This window comes from Miscanthus floridulus, chromosome 7 (genome assembly GCF_019320115.1).
Source record: "Miscanthus floridulus cultivar M001 chromosome 7, ASM1932011v1, whole genome shotgun sequence".
Taxonomy (NCBI): domain Eukaryota; kingdom Viridiplantae; phylum Streptophyta; class Magnoliopsida; order Poales; family Poaceae; genus Miscanthus; species Miscanthus floridulus.
In genome coordinates this window covers 55632540-55650523 of record NC_089586.1, presented here as the reverse complement: position 1 = coordinate 55650523, position 17984 = coordinate 55632540, and the positions used below count along the sequence as shown (strand labels likewise).

Below are 17984 nucleotides of genomic sequence, written 5' to 3'. Positions count from 1 at the left end.
TGTTAGACGGTTAATTTAGTTTGTGATTCAATCTTGTGTTCTATCACTTTGTCTTGTAGCTAAATCAAAACCGGTTTGCATCAAAATTTATTTTAATTAGGTGATTCATCGATCTTGAAATTTTGAATTAATCTTCGGTAATCATTTACCCCTTCTGATTGCCTATCTTGTATGAATGGATCGCATACAATGTTTTAGCGAAGAAGAGCTCGTGCAATGCACGCAGGCTTTCAGCTTGCTCGCTTCCTCCCTTGTTCAAGGGCCACTAATTTAAGTTCGAATCTTGTATGCATGGAGGCGCCAGCAATAGTTGTGGTTGAATGGCTAGCCCTGAACATCGGGATGCATGCTGTGCCGCCTGCCAGTAATCCGCTGTTATATTTATGTATATATCCGTGCCCAAATTAAACAATGGCTAATCTTAGCGCTAGCCCATCATCATGTGCGCGCTTCCCTATATTATTCCACCCCGTAGCTCCGCCTGTTGCACCAAAATTCAGAGACACCGTGGTTCATTTTGTGTGTAGATAATAAACAAAAAAAGGAGAGAGATGGCACTGTCTCGCCGCATGGCCGCACCATTCTTCGTCGTCCTTCTCGTCGTCGTCGCGGCAGGTGATTGATCTTCGTCATCAGTTCATAGCCGGTGTGTCAAGCTTTGCAAGTATTATGGAATGAATATGTATCCGCCGTGTGTGTGGTGTGCAGAGACGGCGACGGCCAGGGTGGTCGTGGAGGAGAAGCACTGCCTGTCGCAAAGCCACGCGTTCAAAGGCCTGTGCTTGAGCGACACCAACTGCGAGAGCGTATGCAAAACGGAGAAGTTCACAGGCGGCAAGTGCAAGATCGACGGCATCGCGCGCAAGTGCTTCTGCAAGAAAGTCTGCTAGGGAATGACCGGCGGTACGGCAACAAATGAAGATTGATTTGTGAAGCCCAGCCGTCGATCATGGCGTCACGTCAGCCTGTTGATTGTTCCTCGTTTCTGTGAGGCCATTGATGGTCGCCGGCTGGTTCCTCCGTGCTGATCTGGTTACAGCTGCCGTACGTTTGGTTTACTGCATGTGCGTGTGCGGTCATGCATATAATAAATAGACTATATATGATACTCTTGTACGTTTTAGTATGGGTTGTTCGTTATTTTCTAGTGTATTAATTCTATTTGCGAAACACGTTGTAGTTAACGTAAGTATGTATTTGCTTTGCGTGGAGGCCAACGATTTGCCTTGATTGTACAAAAAAATCATATATGTTTGTGATGATTATCTGAAATGAAATTAGCGCAATGTAACCTTTCATGCTTGGAGTCATGCTCGCTTCTTCTTTTCGAAGCAATACGGCATACTGTATTCATTCAGGATAGTTACATTATTGATCAGAAAATCCAGAATGAAGCTAGGGGCTTATTTCCAAGTATAATTTTGCTTAGATTGCATAGCTCTTCTTGCTAACTCATGTGCTGCCTGATTTGCCTCCCTACTGCTGTGCTCAATTGATATGTTCTGGAACCCGCTCCATATGATATTACACTCGTCATACAATACAGCTGCCAATTTTTTCAAAAATCCTCCATCCTTCATTGTTTGTACCACCTCCATACAATCTGATTCGAAGATCAGCCGATTACACCCTATATGTTGTGCTAGCATCAACCCTTCTTTCAACACGTACATATGCCTCGGCCATCGGCGCATCCACTAGACACAAAGCAATGAGCAGCTGCTACAACTCCTCATGTGCAATATCTTAAAATTGAACCCACACACTTCCACGTCCAGCATTTTCATCAAAAGATGCATCAACGTTCACCATGAATTTTCCTTCTGGAGCCTTCATCCATCCTTGCCATAGCTTTGCTCCTTTCTTCATTGCTACTTTGTAGTTCTTGGTTAGAGCCGCCATAGACGTAGCTGACCTCGATGGCCGTTGGGTGTTCTCCCCATGAACATATATTGTCGCTGCTCCCACCAAATATACCAAACTCCAGTAAGAATTAACTCCGCCAAACCCACATCCAGCACGTCGACCCGCTCACCTCTTCTAATAATTTCCTCGAGGATCACCAAACCTGAGCGGTCAGTACCTAGAAGGCGTTGTATACTCTCCCAAATTACCAAGCAATCTCGCCACACTTCCCTTGCTCGGTCACATGTGAAGAGCATATGCTTGATATCTTCCGCTCCATTTTGGCACCCCGGGCATCCTCCCGCCTCCACTACATGTCTGTTTGCAAAAATAGCTCGACATGGTATGAGCCCCTTGAGAGCCCGCCACCCAAAAATCAAGATCTTCCCCAGTACTTTTAGCTTCCATAAACTTTTCATAACTGGCTCATCGATGTAGTACCAACTTGCATTTGATTACATCTTAGCCCAAACTTGCTTTCCCACTAGCAGTGGTAGGCTGAACCGTACCAAAAACAAATCGTTCCTGTTAAAATGTCAAGCCACCAAATCTTCCCTCCTCGAGGTGATAATAATATGTAAAAATTCTATAAGCATCAACTAGCCAAAAGATAGCTTTCACCATGTCCATGTTCCATGTTGAATTTACTGGATTGATTAATTAGTCAACCGTCAACACTAAGTTGTTTCCTCTGGTCGTTTGGATATTAAAATTATGTCTTCCTAGTATCCAGTTATCCTCCCATATATCTTTATCTGTGTACCATCGCCAACCCTCCATATGTATCCTTGTTTGGAGCATTCAAAAGTCCAGCCAGAACACTTTGCCATGTGTATGAGCTCCCATGCTTCAGCTTTGCCTTCAACGGCAATCTGGATAGTATCTAGCTCTAAGCACTCTAGCACATAAGGATTCTAGGTCACTAAGAAGCCTCCCAACTTGTTTTGCCAACATTGCTAAGTTGAAGGACTGTGAATCCCTAAAACCCATGCCTCATTTAGCTTTTTTGGCATGCAGATCTTCCACCACTCTTGCCAATGGACTCATCGTCATCTCCCCCACCAGTACTGCAAGATATCACTTGTGAATTGTGATAGCCCACTTGTTAGTTGTAGCACTAGAGTAGTTAGTTGTTCTTGTTAGTAGTTAGTTGCTCTCTCGTGTTGCTTAGTTGTAGCTAGCTAGTACCTTGTGAGGTGAAGTGATCTAGTTCGAAAATAATCGCTACTAGACTTGTGTAGGGTGCTTGCTTGAAGTGAAATAGAGATAGTGCTTGTAGTTGCTATTAGGGTCACGAATTGTACTGATTATTTTGCTCTAGTGATTTGTGAATTGTAGAAAAAAAAATTATAGGCTATTCACTCTCTCTAGACATCTAGATCCTTATAATGTGGTACAGAGAATAGAAGAGCACATTATGTGGCATCAATACTTTAGAGCCAAATGTGAAATATGTGGTGGCATGGAAATGAGAGGGCTCAACTTGCAGCTTAGCGGATGACAGTGTTCGACAACAGTTTCGGTGGATCAAGTCGTGAAGTGGGTGGAGGTTGCAAGGCTAGTTGTGGTGATGGCAATGGAGGAGGGAATTGATTCATTCTTATGTTTTATATTTATGAACTTAATGTTGTGGTGGACTATGCGATGTGATGGACAATATTGTTTAAATTTGAATTCAAATTTGGATTAATATGTTTGAATTTGTGGTTTTGAGTATTTTTTATTTCTATAAAGTAGTAGTATTATTATTCGACCTTATGCCAGATTAAATAGAGATATATATAATATACCTAGACAATGGGAAAAATAGAACAGGAAATAGGGGCCCGGGCATCCTGGTGGAGTTGACCTCAAAAAATAAATCTCTAAAAAATAGGGATAACTATTAAATCCTAAATTGAATCAAGCCATTATAAATCCAATGATTCTAAGAAATATTACAACTTCTCAACTAATAGGGCCAATGCCATTTTATATATCAGCGAACTACTTGTCCATGTGTAGACAGACAATATTTTTGTATGGACCAAAATGACCTTGTCATCCCCTTCCTCCCCTTCCCATCTTTCTTCCCTACGTGACATCGCCACTTTCACCCGTGCAACTGGCCGGCGAGCCCGACCACGAGAATACCAACAGCGGCCTACGGCACGTGGGTCTGACTGGCAAGCTCAGTGGGTGGTGGAGCCGGCAAGCACGAACACCAACCACTAGCGACATTTGCATGGTAATCCTGGATCTCGACATCGAGGCCGTGGCAAGCCTCTGTCGCGGCAGTGTGCTGGTGGACTGCACACACTCCTCCCCTTCCCTCGTGCGCGAGATTGTTGCAGCCACAAGCACGACTCATTGCTATGTCGTCGATGCGCCAGTATCTGGGGTGATGATGTCGGCGCCCAAGACGACACGCCGACCATCTTCACCGGAGGCGACGAGGGCATGGTCGCCTGGCTTGCCCACCTTGAGTTCGCATTGCAGTACTACATAAACCTTTTGTAGGGGCGGCTCCAGATGATTTGTATGGGCGGTTTGACCAGCCGCCCCTACAAAAGCGTGGCTACAAATCATGCATTTGTAGGAGTGGTTCCCAGACCGCCCCTACAAATCAATTTGTAAGGTCACCAGCCGCCCCTACAACTGTATTTGTAGGGGGGCGGTTGGTAACACCAGCCGCCTCTACAAAAATAACTTATAGGGGCGGTTGTAACACTAGCCGCATCACATTTAGCTGCACCATGTCTTTCTGTGATTTCAAACCATCTTTTGACTTGCCTGTGTCCATCAAGGTAGCAATGAGACTCTCAAAGATATTCTTCTACACGTGCATAGCATCAATGGCATGGGGGACCTCCAAGTCTGGCCAATAAGGTAGATATTGAAAGAAGATCGATTGTTTCTTAAAAGGTACGCCTTCGATAGGAGGTGTGCTTCTATCTCTGTTTGTCCCATCCGGATTCTTCTTTCCATAGACGACACGTATATTTTTCACCATTCTGTACACGTGTTCTCCGTTATGATGTCTCTCCGGAGGGGGTTCAATCTTTGGGGTGTTATCATAAAATCTAAAGAACAATTTGTTGCGGTACTTGTGACTTGTCTTTAAGAAGCGCCAGTTCCTTAGGTAAACTATCTTCTTGGATGCATCTAGGTACACCCATGTAGTACCTTCTAAGCAAACCAAGCATCCCGTCTTCCCTTTGATCTATCTAGACAAAGCAAACAGCGCGGGGTAATCATTGGTAGTAACAAATATTATTGCTCTACATATGAAGTCCTCCTTTCAGAATGCATCGTACATCGACTCCACATGCCTATATAGCCTCTCTATTTCTTGCATCAAAGGCTCGAGGAACATGTCTATATCAATGCCTGGTTGTTTAGGGCCAGAAATAAGAATAGTGAGGAGAAGGTACTTTCTCTTCTGACACAACCACGTTGGGATGTTGTACATGGTCAAGATCACTAGCCAAGTGCTGTGGTCGCTCATCCTCTTATTGAAGGGATTCATTCCATCGGTGCTCAAGCCAAACCGTACATTCCTTGGGTCATCACTGAATTCTTTGGGCTTCTCATCGATCCTTTGCCACTGACTACAATCAGCCGGGTGTGCAATCTTATCATCATCCACCTTGCGCTCATCATCCCACCATGTCATGAGTGCGGCTTGTTTAGGGTTTAGGAAGATACGTCTCAAGCGGTCGGTCACTAGCAGGTACCACATTACCAAGGCAGGAATTCTTCTCTGCTTTGCATCGTTGCCTAATGGAGTGTCCTCTGGGGGCTGAGATTCTTGTACCACCTTTTTTGTACCCTTCTTATTCCTCTTTTTCCCCGTGAAGGCTTCGTCCCCACCATAAAGGTCATTGTTCTTGTACCAGCTGGCCCCACACCAGGAACATTTATCTAGTGACTTGAACGTTTTGCCACAAAAAAGTATACAGTGGTTGGGGCATGCATGGATTTTTTTCAACCCCCATTGTCAATAGACTTATGACCTTCTTCGTTTGGTATGTGTTGGTGGGAACTGAGTTTGGTTGTGGTAGCACCCATGACAGGAGATGTAATAGATCATTGAAACTATAGTCTGACCAGTCGTACTTAGCCTTCAGGATAAGTAGCTCAAGCACAAAACGTAGCAATGTCCAATGTGTTGGACAACCCTTTTCAACACCATACACAGTCTCCTTTGATGCTTTTGTCACCCTTTTCCAAATTTTCTAGACCTTTCGGGCTCTTTAGTAAAATCTCTAGTCCAAGGGCTCGAATCATGCCCTCCAAATCATCTTTATCCCTGACACGTGCTCCACCATCATTATTGGCACCACCTTCGTCGTTACCATCCCAACCACCAGCATCACAACCTTGTTCATTGCCAAACTCGGGATCCATTCGTGCATCAAGCTCTGCTGAATATTGGGACAGGGATTCTAGGGTTTCATCATCGTATTCCTCCTCATCCTCATCGTTAACAATAACCGTTTCACCATGATGAATCCACACTGTGTAGTCCTCAACAAATCCTCGTATAATCAAATGTGATCTGATGATAGTCACATCTATCCATGCCATACGGTTCTTAAAATCTTTACAGGGACAAATAATTATATCATTATTCTTTGTCAACGTCGTTGCATGCTTCTTTGCGGCTTCAATAAATTTATCCACCTCTTCACGGAAACATGCCTTAAACCTTAACGAACCATACATCCAAGAGTTCTTGTACTCCATCTTTTACAACAACAACAAAACAAATATTAAAGGACTACTTATTCATATATATATATAAATGAATCAAATTAATAATTACTTGAGAATAATTGTATATACTTCAGATATATATGAATATAAATCAAATATAATTACATGAAGCATACAAACACACCATGGTAGAGGAAAATTAATTAATGGCCCATTTATCCATAAATAATTAAAATACATATTTGTTGATTACAATAAACAATTTTAAAGACAACAATTAGCAACAATTATATTTTACCCAATATCTTTCATGCAAACCCTAATCCAATTTCATCAAACATAAATTAACAAAAACAAAATTAATAAAAAAAGCAAACCCTAGATCTAGATCTACATGCACATGAAACATCCATAAAACTAATTAATTGTTCACTAAAATCAAGAAACATGGATCAAATAAGGGTATGATCTTATTCCCCTGCCTAATTTACCCTAATAGATTCAAAACTTGGGTCTAATTTGCTTCATAAGTAGCTCAAGCACCATAGAAGAGAGAGAAAATCAAAACTCTAATTACTCACTCACCAACCATTAAAACTTCAAAAAAAAGTGTGGAATGCATTTTCTTACCTTATACAACCTCTCCACTAAAGCATTTGAGATCAAAACCTTCCCTTCTTAGTAGAGCAATTTTTGGGAGGTGCCCAAGGCCTCCCCACCTTTCTTTCACGGGTTGGAGTGAGTGACCCGAGAAGGAAGAAGGTGTTGTAGTTTTTTTATATGTTGGTCATTTATAGGGGCGGCTGGTGATTGAGCCGCCCCTACAAATCGCAGGTATATATACGCGGGGCATTTGTAGGTGCGGCTCAATCACCAGCCAACCCTACAAATAGCAACACCGGGGGCGGCTCAATTACCACCTGCCCCTAGAAATCTGACCCATTTGTAGGGGCGGCTGGGCTCGTATAACCAGCCGCCCCTGCTGTTCCATTTATAGAGGCGGCTGGTCTCGTGGGTCCTGAGCATGCCACTGTAGGGGCGGCTCCATCACCAGCCGCCCCTATTGCTATAAATCGTTTTTCACGTAGTTTTGTGCCCACCCCATGTTGCACGTTTCTGCCACTGTCTGAGACCTGCGCACTAGCACCCTGCCGTCACAGAGGTGTACCTCAAGCCAATGCCCCTTCACCAGCCGCCCCTACAAAAAATTTGTCCCGTTGCTACAAACCGTTTTTCACGTAGTGTTGTGCCCAGCCCATGTCGTACGTTTTTGCCACTGTCCGAGACCTGCGCACTGGCACCCTGCCGTCGCAGAGGCGTACCTCAAGCTGATGCCCCTTTGCTCTCTTCCTCGCTCTTGCTCGTGAGCTTGTCTAATGGTGGGTTGGCTATGGGGAGGGACGAGGAGGATGGCCGCTGGCAGCGGTGAAGCGAGTGGCAGCGGCACAAGCTTGAGTGAGGTGGCGGCATGCAACATGGCTACAAACAAACGCAGCCATGGCTAACGGAGTTGTCATACGCGAAGTCGGCGTGTGGCTTCTCCAGCGTCAGCAAGCGGTATGGGAAAGGAATAGGATGGCAAGTGGGACCCACCTATCAGTGAATGAAGAGAGAGAGAGAGAGTAAAAAGGGCATTTTGGTCCATACAAAAATATGATGGCTTGCATATGGGTCCAATTAGTAGTATGGGTCCCGAGTTGAGCCGTCCGTAGGGGGCCTGATGGGGAGGTGTGGGCAGAATCTTAATGAATTGTGATGCCATTGGCCGTATTAAATGAGAAGAAGTGCGTCAATAGCCCTGTTTGTTTGAACTACTTTTCAGCCAATAAATAATATTTTTCTCTCACAACAAATCAGTATAAGCATCAATATAAATCAAATTTCAGCATAAGCGAACAGGGTCAATTTTGTAATGGTATAGTTCTAATTAGCCGTTACTATAAATGCTCCTTTGGATAATCCGATATTTACCCGCTTCATATATTTTTTCTAAGGAAAATTTGAAGACGGCCATTATAATTTTGCTAAATTAGAGATATATCATCATGTCCCACGTGTCGTTGACTCGTACGAGCTCTTGTCCTTTTCTTCTATGATATGAAAATAAATAATTCTTAAATAAAATATATATGAGGTCGTAAGGATTTGGTGGAGATATTTGCAGAATGTGTGAGATGAGATTATGAGATGAGTGGGAAGCACAAACAACAGGAATCAGGAGTGATTAGCCGGCACCTGGCACCGTCGCAGGACTCAGGACACACACAAGGCTTTTCTCCCTTCCCCTTCTCCCGTTTCCGCGTGTTTCGCCAATCTTTGGCCGGTTGTGGCCTCTTCCTCTCCAAATTTCGGCCAAATCATAGAAGAAGGCAGCATCCAAATTCCGTTTCTACGTATGCCGAGGTCATCCTCCCACCGCCACCGAAGCATAGTCTCATATGGTTCTTCCTCTCCGAGAGAGAGGAGGAAGGCAGCGACGACGGTGCCGGTGCCATCGCTGTATTGATGCTGCCTATGGGTGCGGAAACAAAACTCCAAGTAGATTTGCTCACTCCAAGGTCTGGCGTCTGGGTCGTCCGTCGCAGTGAAGTAATACTTCTCCCGGAGAAATTGCCTCCGATTGCGTACACGCTGCCGCCGGTCCGAGGCAAGATCTACAGCTTGACCAAGTCTGGGCATGTTCTCCGGTTGGATATGGCCGCAGCCAAGAGTTCTCTTCTGCGGCTGCCAGGCAGAGTGAGGACGGACAACTTCATGATATCAAGTGGTGAGGGTGGTTCTAGGCTATCCCTCGTCCACGCCGACGGGTATCAGCTCAGCATCTGGCACCTTCCCACCACCAGCATCGACACAAATGACTGGCTGCTGGTGCATGACAAAATTCATGTGCGTGAGGCGTGCAGTCGTCTTGAGGATGTTCTGGTGATGGCGGTTGATGACAGACTCGAGTTTGTGTTCCTGTGGCTGCGGTCCAGTGCGGTTCTCATGCATATGCATCTGCCGAGCAGGAGTGAGAAGGTATATAACGAGTAGAATGTGCGTGATGGGTACTTCTTAGATATCAACCCCTTCATGATGGTTTGGCCTCCAATCTTCCCAGCATTGAGGGAACAGGACAGTCTTGAGGAGTGATCTGGTTTGATTTGCATTAGTATGACCACTCATCACTCTTTGTATGCATTTCTTTCACTGCCTAAAGACAAGATTTGAGTGGGCAATCACTGTCATATCTCCTCTTCTAGGTGCTATAGTATGTGCTTGTGATATATCTGTTGATTCAGAATTTCATAACTGGGTATGATCTCTGCAGAGTGCTTGGATCTCATATTGTTTACCTTAATAAGATCACGCTTTATAATTCCTAAACTCCCTATAATGAGGCTGCAGAATATAAACAAAGGTCCTGTCTCGCTACATGGTGTACAATGTTTGTTATTATTAATAATCTGCTGAATGAAACATTGTTATCTGTGGAGTATCCGTAACTGCCAATGGCTAGCGAAACCTCGGTTTAAATTAGTGAAACAATAACGATACTTATTTTTCATCTCTTTGTTTCTTTTTGGTATTTTGTCAAGGTCTTAAATCTGCTTTATTTCTCTATACTTATTTTTTCATGCAATTCTTGCTCTTGCCCTCGAAGGCTCTGTTCGCTTGAGCTTATAAGCCAGAATCAGCCCTACTTTTTCAGCCATGGAACAGTATTTTTCTCTCATAACAAATCAAACCTACAAATCAGTCGCAGCAGCAATAAGTCCTGCCGAACAGAGCCTTCATTGCTTCTATTTCATATGTCCTCTCATCATGCTCTAATTTTCTATTTGTTTCTCAATATTTTGTGATTACCTTAGCACATCATTAATTCACTTGATTATTCTGCACATCGTTATTTTCATGTTCATTTTCATTTTGAGTTGGAATATTTTTTTTCCTAAAGCTAGAACATGTTATCCAAAAGCTAGAACACTTTTATCATAAACTAGAATATTTTGCTCGTGAAGCTAGAACACTTCATTTAAAAGTTGGAACAATTTTTCACATGGAGCTAGAAATTTTGTCGTGAATATGGAACATTTTTCTGTTGAAACTAGAATATTACTTATTTTAAGTTGGAACACTTTTATCATAAAGCTAGGATGAATTCTTGTGAATCTATAATGTTTTTCTTGTGAAGCTATAAATTTTTCTTCTAAATCTAGAATGTTTTTGTCACGTAGCTAGAATATTGTTTTGTTATGAGCTAGAATTTTTTTTTCTCAAGAAAGTAGAACACTTATCGATGAGCCATAGAAATTGTATTTTCAAGCTGGAACATTTCATAAAAGGTTTATTATGTAGATGTTTTTCAAAACTTTGCATTGTTGTTGAAAAGGTTTTATTTTTCCTAGGAACAATTTTTTCTCATGTTTGTTGCGGGCTTGCTGTTTTTTGTTCTCTCAGTCATTCATTTCCGTTTTATGGGCTTTGTTCTCTATTAATCATTCATTTGTCTCGTGGGTCTTGCAGCCTGTTCGGGAGGCCGTATCGTATCGTGGATTATTTACTGCTGGCTGGTTTGGTGTGAGAGAAAAACACTGTTCCCGGCTAGAAATTTACGATCGTTTACGAACAAGCTGTTGGTTGGTGTTTCCTGGTATCTGCCAAAGTGCCAATCATGAATCATCCCTGTTCCTTGTTAGTAGGCCGCTGGCCACCTCGGCACAACAGAAGGGAACTGCTTCAGCGAAAAGTATAGCACAATCCCGTCGGTGGGCACGGATCAGCGTTGGGAAGATGATTAGATGAATACGAGGGAGGAACATCGCTCGTGTCAGCATTCCAATTTTCAAGGATGAAAAATGAAAACGATAAACTGGCAATCCTTCAAGCTGCAGGGTAAATCTAGTGGCATTGAAAACAAGCGATACGTTTTCATATCTCCCATCGATAATGATATGACAACAAAAAGTGGCAAATCAAACGACATGATATTATCATTTGATTCATGCTAAGGCAGTACGTATAATTCATCTACAAGGTAGAAGGAATGTAGATTACATGTGAATGCAAATAACAGAATATACTTGACTGTTGACTAGAGTTTATTCGTGATGTAAATAACAGAATAATTGACTCAAGATTAGCTAATGAATCTCTAATCATTATTGATGTTCTTCAAGCATGCACCATGCATAACTAATTTGTTACCACTTGGTTAATTCTGACGATCTGCTCAGAATATGGACGGTCCAAGATTACAAGATGAACTATACAACGGTAACTTTTGGTTTCACAGTATACTGCGGACCTGGATATACACTCGTCGGATCTCGTATACAGGAGAAAAAATATTGAACCCGATCTGATAAATGGTAATACAGAGAAACAATTGGCATTGAAATCCATTGCCACATGTAGTCAGAATCCAAGCTGCAGTATCGACGTGCCTCCCAGGTATTCTCCATCAGGAGTACAGGCGGCACTTCCTAGTTCCAGCACACACTGTACACTCATCGACATCACCCGCAACATGTCGCAGGCAGTACTTGATGCGATCGTTCATGATATCCTGCAAGGCATATTCAGTATGGAGAGTGCAATAACATGTTATGGAGTAAATAAATCAACTCATCAACAAGCCCTGTCCTTAATTGCTCACATAGTTAGACAATTGCCTCCAGTGTTATTAAGAAATTGATACCGGAATTCCAGATAGCCCGTATGGACTGACAATTATGCACAAGATGAAAGCCAGCTGGTTGTAATGCAAAAATTCCTTTTTATACATTTATATACAACTATAGTTTATTTCTGACACTAGTTGCTACATAAGCCTTTACAGTATACAGTGCTCTAATGCCCCTAGACCTTGAAAATTAATCACTATGCAAATATGACATATCATCAAGGTAGACATACATGAAGGTCAACAAGGCCATTATTTACACACATCATAATTTTGTTTTGTACAAAATTTCAACATTCTTTTTCCAAAAGAGGACAGCAATTCTAGCAATCTATTTGTTAACAAAATTCTTTGTCACAAAATTCCACAAGAACTGTTAAGTGTTAATAACTGCAAATCAGATTCACGTCATATCTACTTTGCTTCTCTACTAACAACTGCTGAAAATGACAGAAATAACCTAGAGGGAATTCACAAGCACATACCACCATAAGCTCATGCAGCCCAAGAGGGGCAGTGACAATATAGGGTATATTTGAGTGCTCCTTTGATGCCTCTGCTCCTAAAGCAGGAATGTCCTGAGAAAAATCAAACATGGTGTCAGTGCATATGAAAATCCTTGTCTGAACATAACTATTATATGCAGCTGTATGTACAGGGTAGATACACATCTTCATCCTAAATAAACTATAAGCAATGGAATACAGCACCTTTAACAATTAACACCCTTATCAGTAAGCATTGTCAACCTTACATAATTACAAAAAAAGGGAAAAAAAACATACTTGCTTCCAGTGTCGTCCAGGGGAAAGGAAATATGGACTAACAATAACTCGGGATGCTCCTTGTTGCACACATTTTCCAAATGCATCCTTTATAGTAGGCTCCGCTAGCTCCTGTGTTTTTTAAGAAACTGAAGGTAAAGCAACAAAACTTGACCCAATAAACACCAGCCAATACCTTAACACTACAAAGAATTAGACATCAGGAAATATAGAAAATGGCAGCAAAATAGATTAAGTAATACATACATTTAGCATGAACAGAAATGCACCATAAATAGGATGATAAACACACCCACTGTTCATCCAACATTGAACAATTAATACACCAAAAGTTACTAAAAAAAAGAGCCCCAAGTACAATATAAATCAAAAGGTAACTATGGTGCTAACTGCTATCCTGTAGATTGCTATATGCCAGGTCACCTTTCATTCAAATCTCTTAATGTTGTATATTTAACTGATTTCAATCAGCAGCATTAACTTCACCAAATTGATGACAAAGATGGATATATTCTTTAACTTGGCCAATAGGCATTAAGTTGAACTGTTTTGTGGAACACAACAGGTATATTACCAAAGGTTCACTGTAGTGGCACTATGGTGCGATCTCCAATATTCCGTGAAATGGCTCTAAGCGACGATAATACAATATGATTCAACAATTTATTCAATTGCAGTTTGAAAATCACAATAATTCTTGACAAGTGGTTTGATGATTCAATCACCTAAATGTTGCATAAAGCATCAGAAAATGAAAAGATGAGGGCCATGACAGCCGCAATTGCTTCTCTGGACCATAGAAATCGAGTGGTTGATGTTTTCTATTCTAAACCATAATACCATGAGGCAGTAACCTGAATTGTTTCTTGGTAGATATTGGCAACATGATATGTATTGGTTTGAGCATAAGCTGGAAATTTCAAAATTGGCTAGCAAGCCATTGTCAAGCTGTCAGTTACCTGTATTCTGCAAAAGTTTTTTAGGGCCTGTTTGGTTTGCACCCAAATGTTCCATGTATTAGCTAAGCAAATTTTTGGTTGCCAAATTGGTGGCCAAGGATTTGGCCAACTTTGGCAAGCACAATGGACTAAGATGGCCAAATGGAATACTACATTTCTGTGGAGTTTGTTTCCATGATTATCCAACAGTATAGTATATGTATATAAGTCTCTAACAAAATGAGAACTTATAATCTTTTACACTACTTGAACCAGAAGACCAGCTGAGTATCTCCACTCAAGAGTAAAATTATACTAAGAGGACAAGAACAAATGCATGCATTTTAAAACATCCAAAAAAAGGGAACTAAATCTAAACTTCCTGTTAGGGGGTGTGTAGCTGTGTGTTTTCAAAGCTTAAGTCTTGTGCTTATCTATCTAGGATGCTTATCTTAGGAGTAGTTGGTGCATATGTCGGCACCTTATCTTCTTATCTTGCTTTAGCATCTATTTAGCACCTACTTTGGAATATGCTGTAATCCTTTCTTAAGGACCAAGTATGCTACTCTATATCTATCCAATCCTGCCATGGTTTGTGGCTAAGGCTAATGAAATCTGAAATCTAACCCCAAACCTAAACCTGTGTCTATCTCTAACATGTTTTAGGCAGTTTTTTCCCCAGTGCATTCCCTTCTTCCTTAATGAAATGATACACATTTATCTTGTGTGCTCAAGGAAAAGAAACTTACAAGCTAAGCTAGCCAATTCTACATGGAGACTAATAATAGGGAAAAGTTACATAGGGAGTAGAATACTCGCACTAGTTTGGTTTTGTTTTGCTCTGAACAGAAAATGTATGGTCCAGAGTGTTAAAAGAGTTGTGTTTTATGTTTTCAATTTACTGAACCAGACATTAAAGGGACAGGACATATAAATAAAGAAAGCTAACAAACAAAAGGAAAAGGATGTCGCATCTGGTCCCATTGGCTGCTAAGGACAAGTGGCTACTATGTATCTACTCTTAGTAAAATTTCAGTTTCCTTTGATACAGCCTGTTGAAAACAGTATGCTATCTTCTCATTCTAGGATATTGCATCATGTTATCTGGGTGGTACTATTTTTGTTTTCCACTCAGACATAATGCTTGGTAGCTTCCCAAGCACTTTTCCTTTGCCAAAAACATATACATCTCATTGACTGATTTCATACAAAATAGTTCCATCCTCCCCTGACCTATACTATGGATCTGAACTCTGAAGTCAAAGTGCTTAAAACCCAATACAAGAAATCTTCTTAGAAGCAGATACAATATATACAGAATTCAAGAATTCATCCTCAATTTGTTATTTGGTTGTAGCTTCAGTATTAGATGCTGAAATTACCTTGAAATAATTTGGGACACAAAACTAAATTTCTTCAATGTGCTGGTCAAAGAGAAAAATGATTTTCAACAACCCTTCTTTATGGAAAATGACAGAATCGCAGCCTGGCATATTTGGATATTGGGAGGCAAAGAAATGGAGAAATGGACTGGTCTTTCAAGGATGGAAACCCAATTTCAATGCCACGAAAAAGAGCTTCAATGTGGAAATCCTTATCCTTATCACACAGGACAAAAGAAAGCCATAGATGATCTCTCTTTCTTGTGTAAATGATTTCTACCTGTTAAGTCTTTCTCACTTTTGTTTTCTCCTTTTTCTCGGTACAGATATCTTATTCCTTTTCTTTTATATATAATATATATCTAGCATAGTAGGGGTTCCCCCTACTGTATTTCCTTAAAAAACAATATAAGCGAAATGAGGACAGATTCTATATTCCATAACTACTTTATCTATTTGATTCAATAAGGTGGCATCAGCCTTGTATTGTCCTTTGAGAGTTTAAGTACAGGATATCCAGAGTCAAGTACAAATTTCAGCAATTAAATACAAACAAACTACATAGGATACTGAACAAAATCGATCATGATAATTCTGAATGAATGAGCTGGCACTGAACAATACAAGGTGCAATGCATAGCTCGAAAGCAGAGTCAGACTTGGCTACACGTAGAATACAAAAATTAGTAATGATTAAAGGAAAACACGTTAATACTTAACATTCAAAACATGCTGGTCCAAATTTCCCAAATCCAAACAGATCGTGGGTCACATAGAATTCAACTTACAAGTTGATTTACTGATGCCTACTTTTTTCAGAAAATTGTAAACAGGCACAGTACTGATTTGCATCAAAATTTGGATGATGCTAGAAGATTTAAGTGCATTAATAAATTAGATGTTTCCATTTCTCACAAAGAAAAAACATAATAAGGCATAAAAAGGCTGGAACAACGAAAAATACCATATGAGCAGGCTCAACAATCCTATAGCTAGTCTTCGCCCGGAACATCTCAACAAAGTCATCTGCATTTTTCAATAAACGAATCAAGACACAGTAAAAGCACCATGAATGCAAAAGATAAGGCTTGCAAGAAAAATCAGGTTTATTACTTAGCAAGAGATTGGATTCTTGACGTCTTGACCCATGATCAACAATGACCACAGCATCCTTATCCCCCACAGCAAAATCCTCCCTCCCAAATGTTTCGGACCCAGGGGCAGGTTTCAGTATGGAATTCATAGCCAGGTTTCCACTAGACCTTCCAGCTCTCCGCAGGTTGACAAAATGGATGGCCTTCCTCACAGCAGTGCTACTGATGCCAACAAATAACTGATAGCATTATGAGAAGCAGCGACACAGGAGCAGTAGCAAACCGCACAATTTGCTAAGAGGTTAGATAAATGGATTTACCTTGACACAAGTTGTTTTGCAGGAGTTGCCGTATAGGGCTGGGAGGGGACTGAAACAGGGTGCATAGCAGGGGGGCAGTTCAGGCAAAGAACCACCAAGATTCAATGGGGTGAAAACTGGTATGAGCTCTCAAGCCAGTGCAACCCTCCAAACCTAGCTGCACGAATTCAGTGGCAGAACCAGAAATGAGGCAAATGGGGGGCTAATAATTTAAGGCTACAAAAGTTACTACTGGTATACTAAAACATATAATAGATTATAACAGACAATACTGGTGAAACGCAGTCAGATTTTGCAACAAAGTGGAAGAAAATAGCTGGATTATAGACATTAGTTCGGTATGTATTAGCCCAATGCCTCCAAACAATGCGCACTGAAGGACTGAAACCTTTTTTTAAATCAAACTCGTACTTTGCACCGTTGCATTCATCGAACCCATGCAACTATTAGAATCTAGGCATTGGCATTTATCCAAGAAAATATGATGAATGAAATTCAGAAATCAACACTCCATTACTCAGTGGCTCACTGTGGTCTCTGGGACGTGCTGTGCAGCAATCCAGCAGGCGGAGAGGGCATCGGGCTGGCCAGTAGGGGCGACCTGCGCACGCGCTGATCTGCCGGCACGCGGGCTTCCTTGCCCAGGGCCCAAGTCGCCGGTCGATGGGGAGGCAAGAGGTCGGAGTCCGGAGGGGCACCACCCACACCAGCACGCCCTTAGTCTGTCACGGAGAATGAGAACGGAGGGCGGAGGCACGGAGGCGAGCGGAGGGGGCGTGTGGTCGGGGGGATTTGGCGGCCGCTTGGGCTGCGGTGCTGCTAGGCGCTCCACGAGTGGGCGGCCGTAGGGGCTGAAGCTAGAGGGCACGTTTTTTTTTACAACAAACAACTTTATAAGCTAGCAGCAACGCGCTGCAGTGATTGTTATGATGTTCGCTTGTCTTTGTATAAGTCATATTTTTTTCAACTAATAAATAGTATTTTTCTCTTCTAATAAATCAGTCAATAGTACTTTCAATCATGACTTATCAGTCAAACGAACAAGACATATAACTTATAAGGCTTTTGGCAAATTACAATCACTACTACACGAATTTTAACCGATACGGGTATGTTAGCTTAACCGCGGCGGACAAGCCAACCGCCTAGACACAAAGGTCACGGTTAATCGTGACCTTAACCAAGGCGGTTGGCCAA

General features: G+C 41.7%; 2 protein-coding genes and 1 pseudogene across 6 annotated transcripts; 2 read left to right on the top strand and 1 right to left on the bottom strand.

Annotated features, from left to right (window-relative positions):
• Positions 1-458: 458 nt before the first annotated feature.
• On the top strand, positions 459-1291 carry LOC136463267 (defensin-like protein CAL1). Its single transcript, XM_066462282.1, has 2 exons — positions 459-615; positions 709-1291. Exons 1-2 carry the CDS (start codon positions 552-554, stop codon positions 888-890), a joined length of 246 nt encoding a protein of 81 aa, XP_066318379.1. The 5' UTR covers positions 459-551; the 3' UTR covers positions 891-1291.
• A 7477-nt stretch (positions 1292-8768) lies between these two features.
• On the top strand, positions 8769-9993 carry LOC136463266 (uncharacterized; annotated as a pseudogene).
• A 1612-nt stretch (positions 9994-11605) lies between these two features.
• Positions 11606-17637, bottom strand: LOC136463265 (sirohydrochlorin ferrochelatase, chloroplastic-like). 5 transcript variants are annotated; one of them, XM_066462280.1, is made up of 7 exons: positions 17317-17637; positions 16788-16944; positions 16487-16686; positions 16338-16399; positions 13054-13164; positions 12754-12846; positions 11606-12151 (listed from the first exon to the last, which is right to left on the bottom strand). In XM_066462280.1, the coding sequence occupies exons 2-7, from the start codon at positions 16850-16852 to the stop codon at positions 12047-12049; spliced, it is 636 nt and encodes a 211-aa protein (XP_066318377.1). In that variant the 5' UTR covers positions 16853-16944; positions 17317-17637; the 3' UTR covers positions 11606-12046. The 5 variants fall into 5 exon arrangements, with proteins under 5 accessions (XP_066318377.1, XP_066318376.1, XP_066318378.1 ...); XM_066462279.1 differs by having other exon boundaries at positions 11607-12151; positions 16487-16689; positions 16788-16940; XM_066462278.1 differs by having other exon boundaries at positions 11608-12151; positions 16487-16689; positions 17305-17637.
• Positions 17638-17984: the final 347 nt, after the last annotated feature.

Coding starts and splice junctions, on each gene's coding strand:
- LOC136463267 (XM_066462282.1), top strand. CDS start 552: ATGGCACTGTCTCGCCGCATGGCCGCACCATTCTTCGTCGTCCTTCTC. Junction 616..708: donor TCTCGTCGTCGTCGCGGCAG/GTGATTGATCTT, acceptor TGTGGTGTGCAG/AGACGGCGACGGCCAGGGTG.
- LOC136463265 (XM_066462279.1), bottom strand. CDS start 16,852: ATGCACCCTGTTTCAGTCCCCTCCCAGCCCTATACGGCAACTCCTGCA. Junction 16,690..16,787: donor GCAAAACAACTTGTGTCAAG/GTAAATCCATTT, acceptor TGTTGGCATCAG/TAGCACTGCTGTGAGGAAGG. Junction 16,400..16,486: donor AGAATCCAATCTCTTGCTAA/GTAATAAACCTG, acceptor TGAAAAATGCAG/ATGACTTTGTTGAGATGTTC.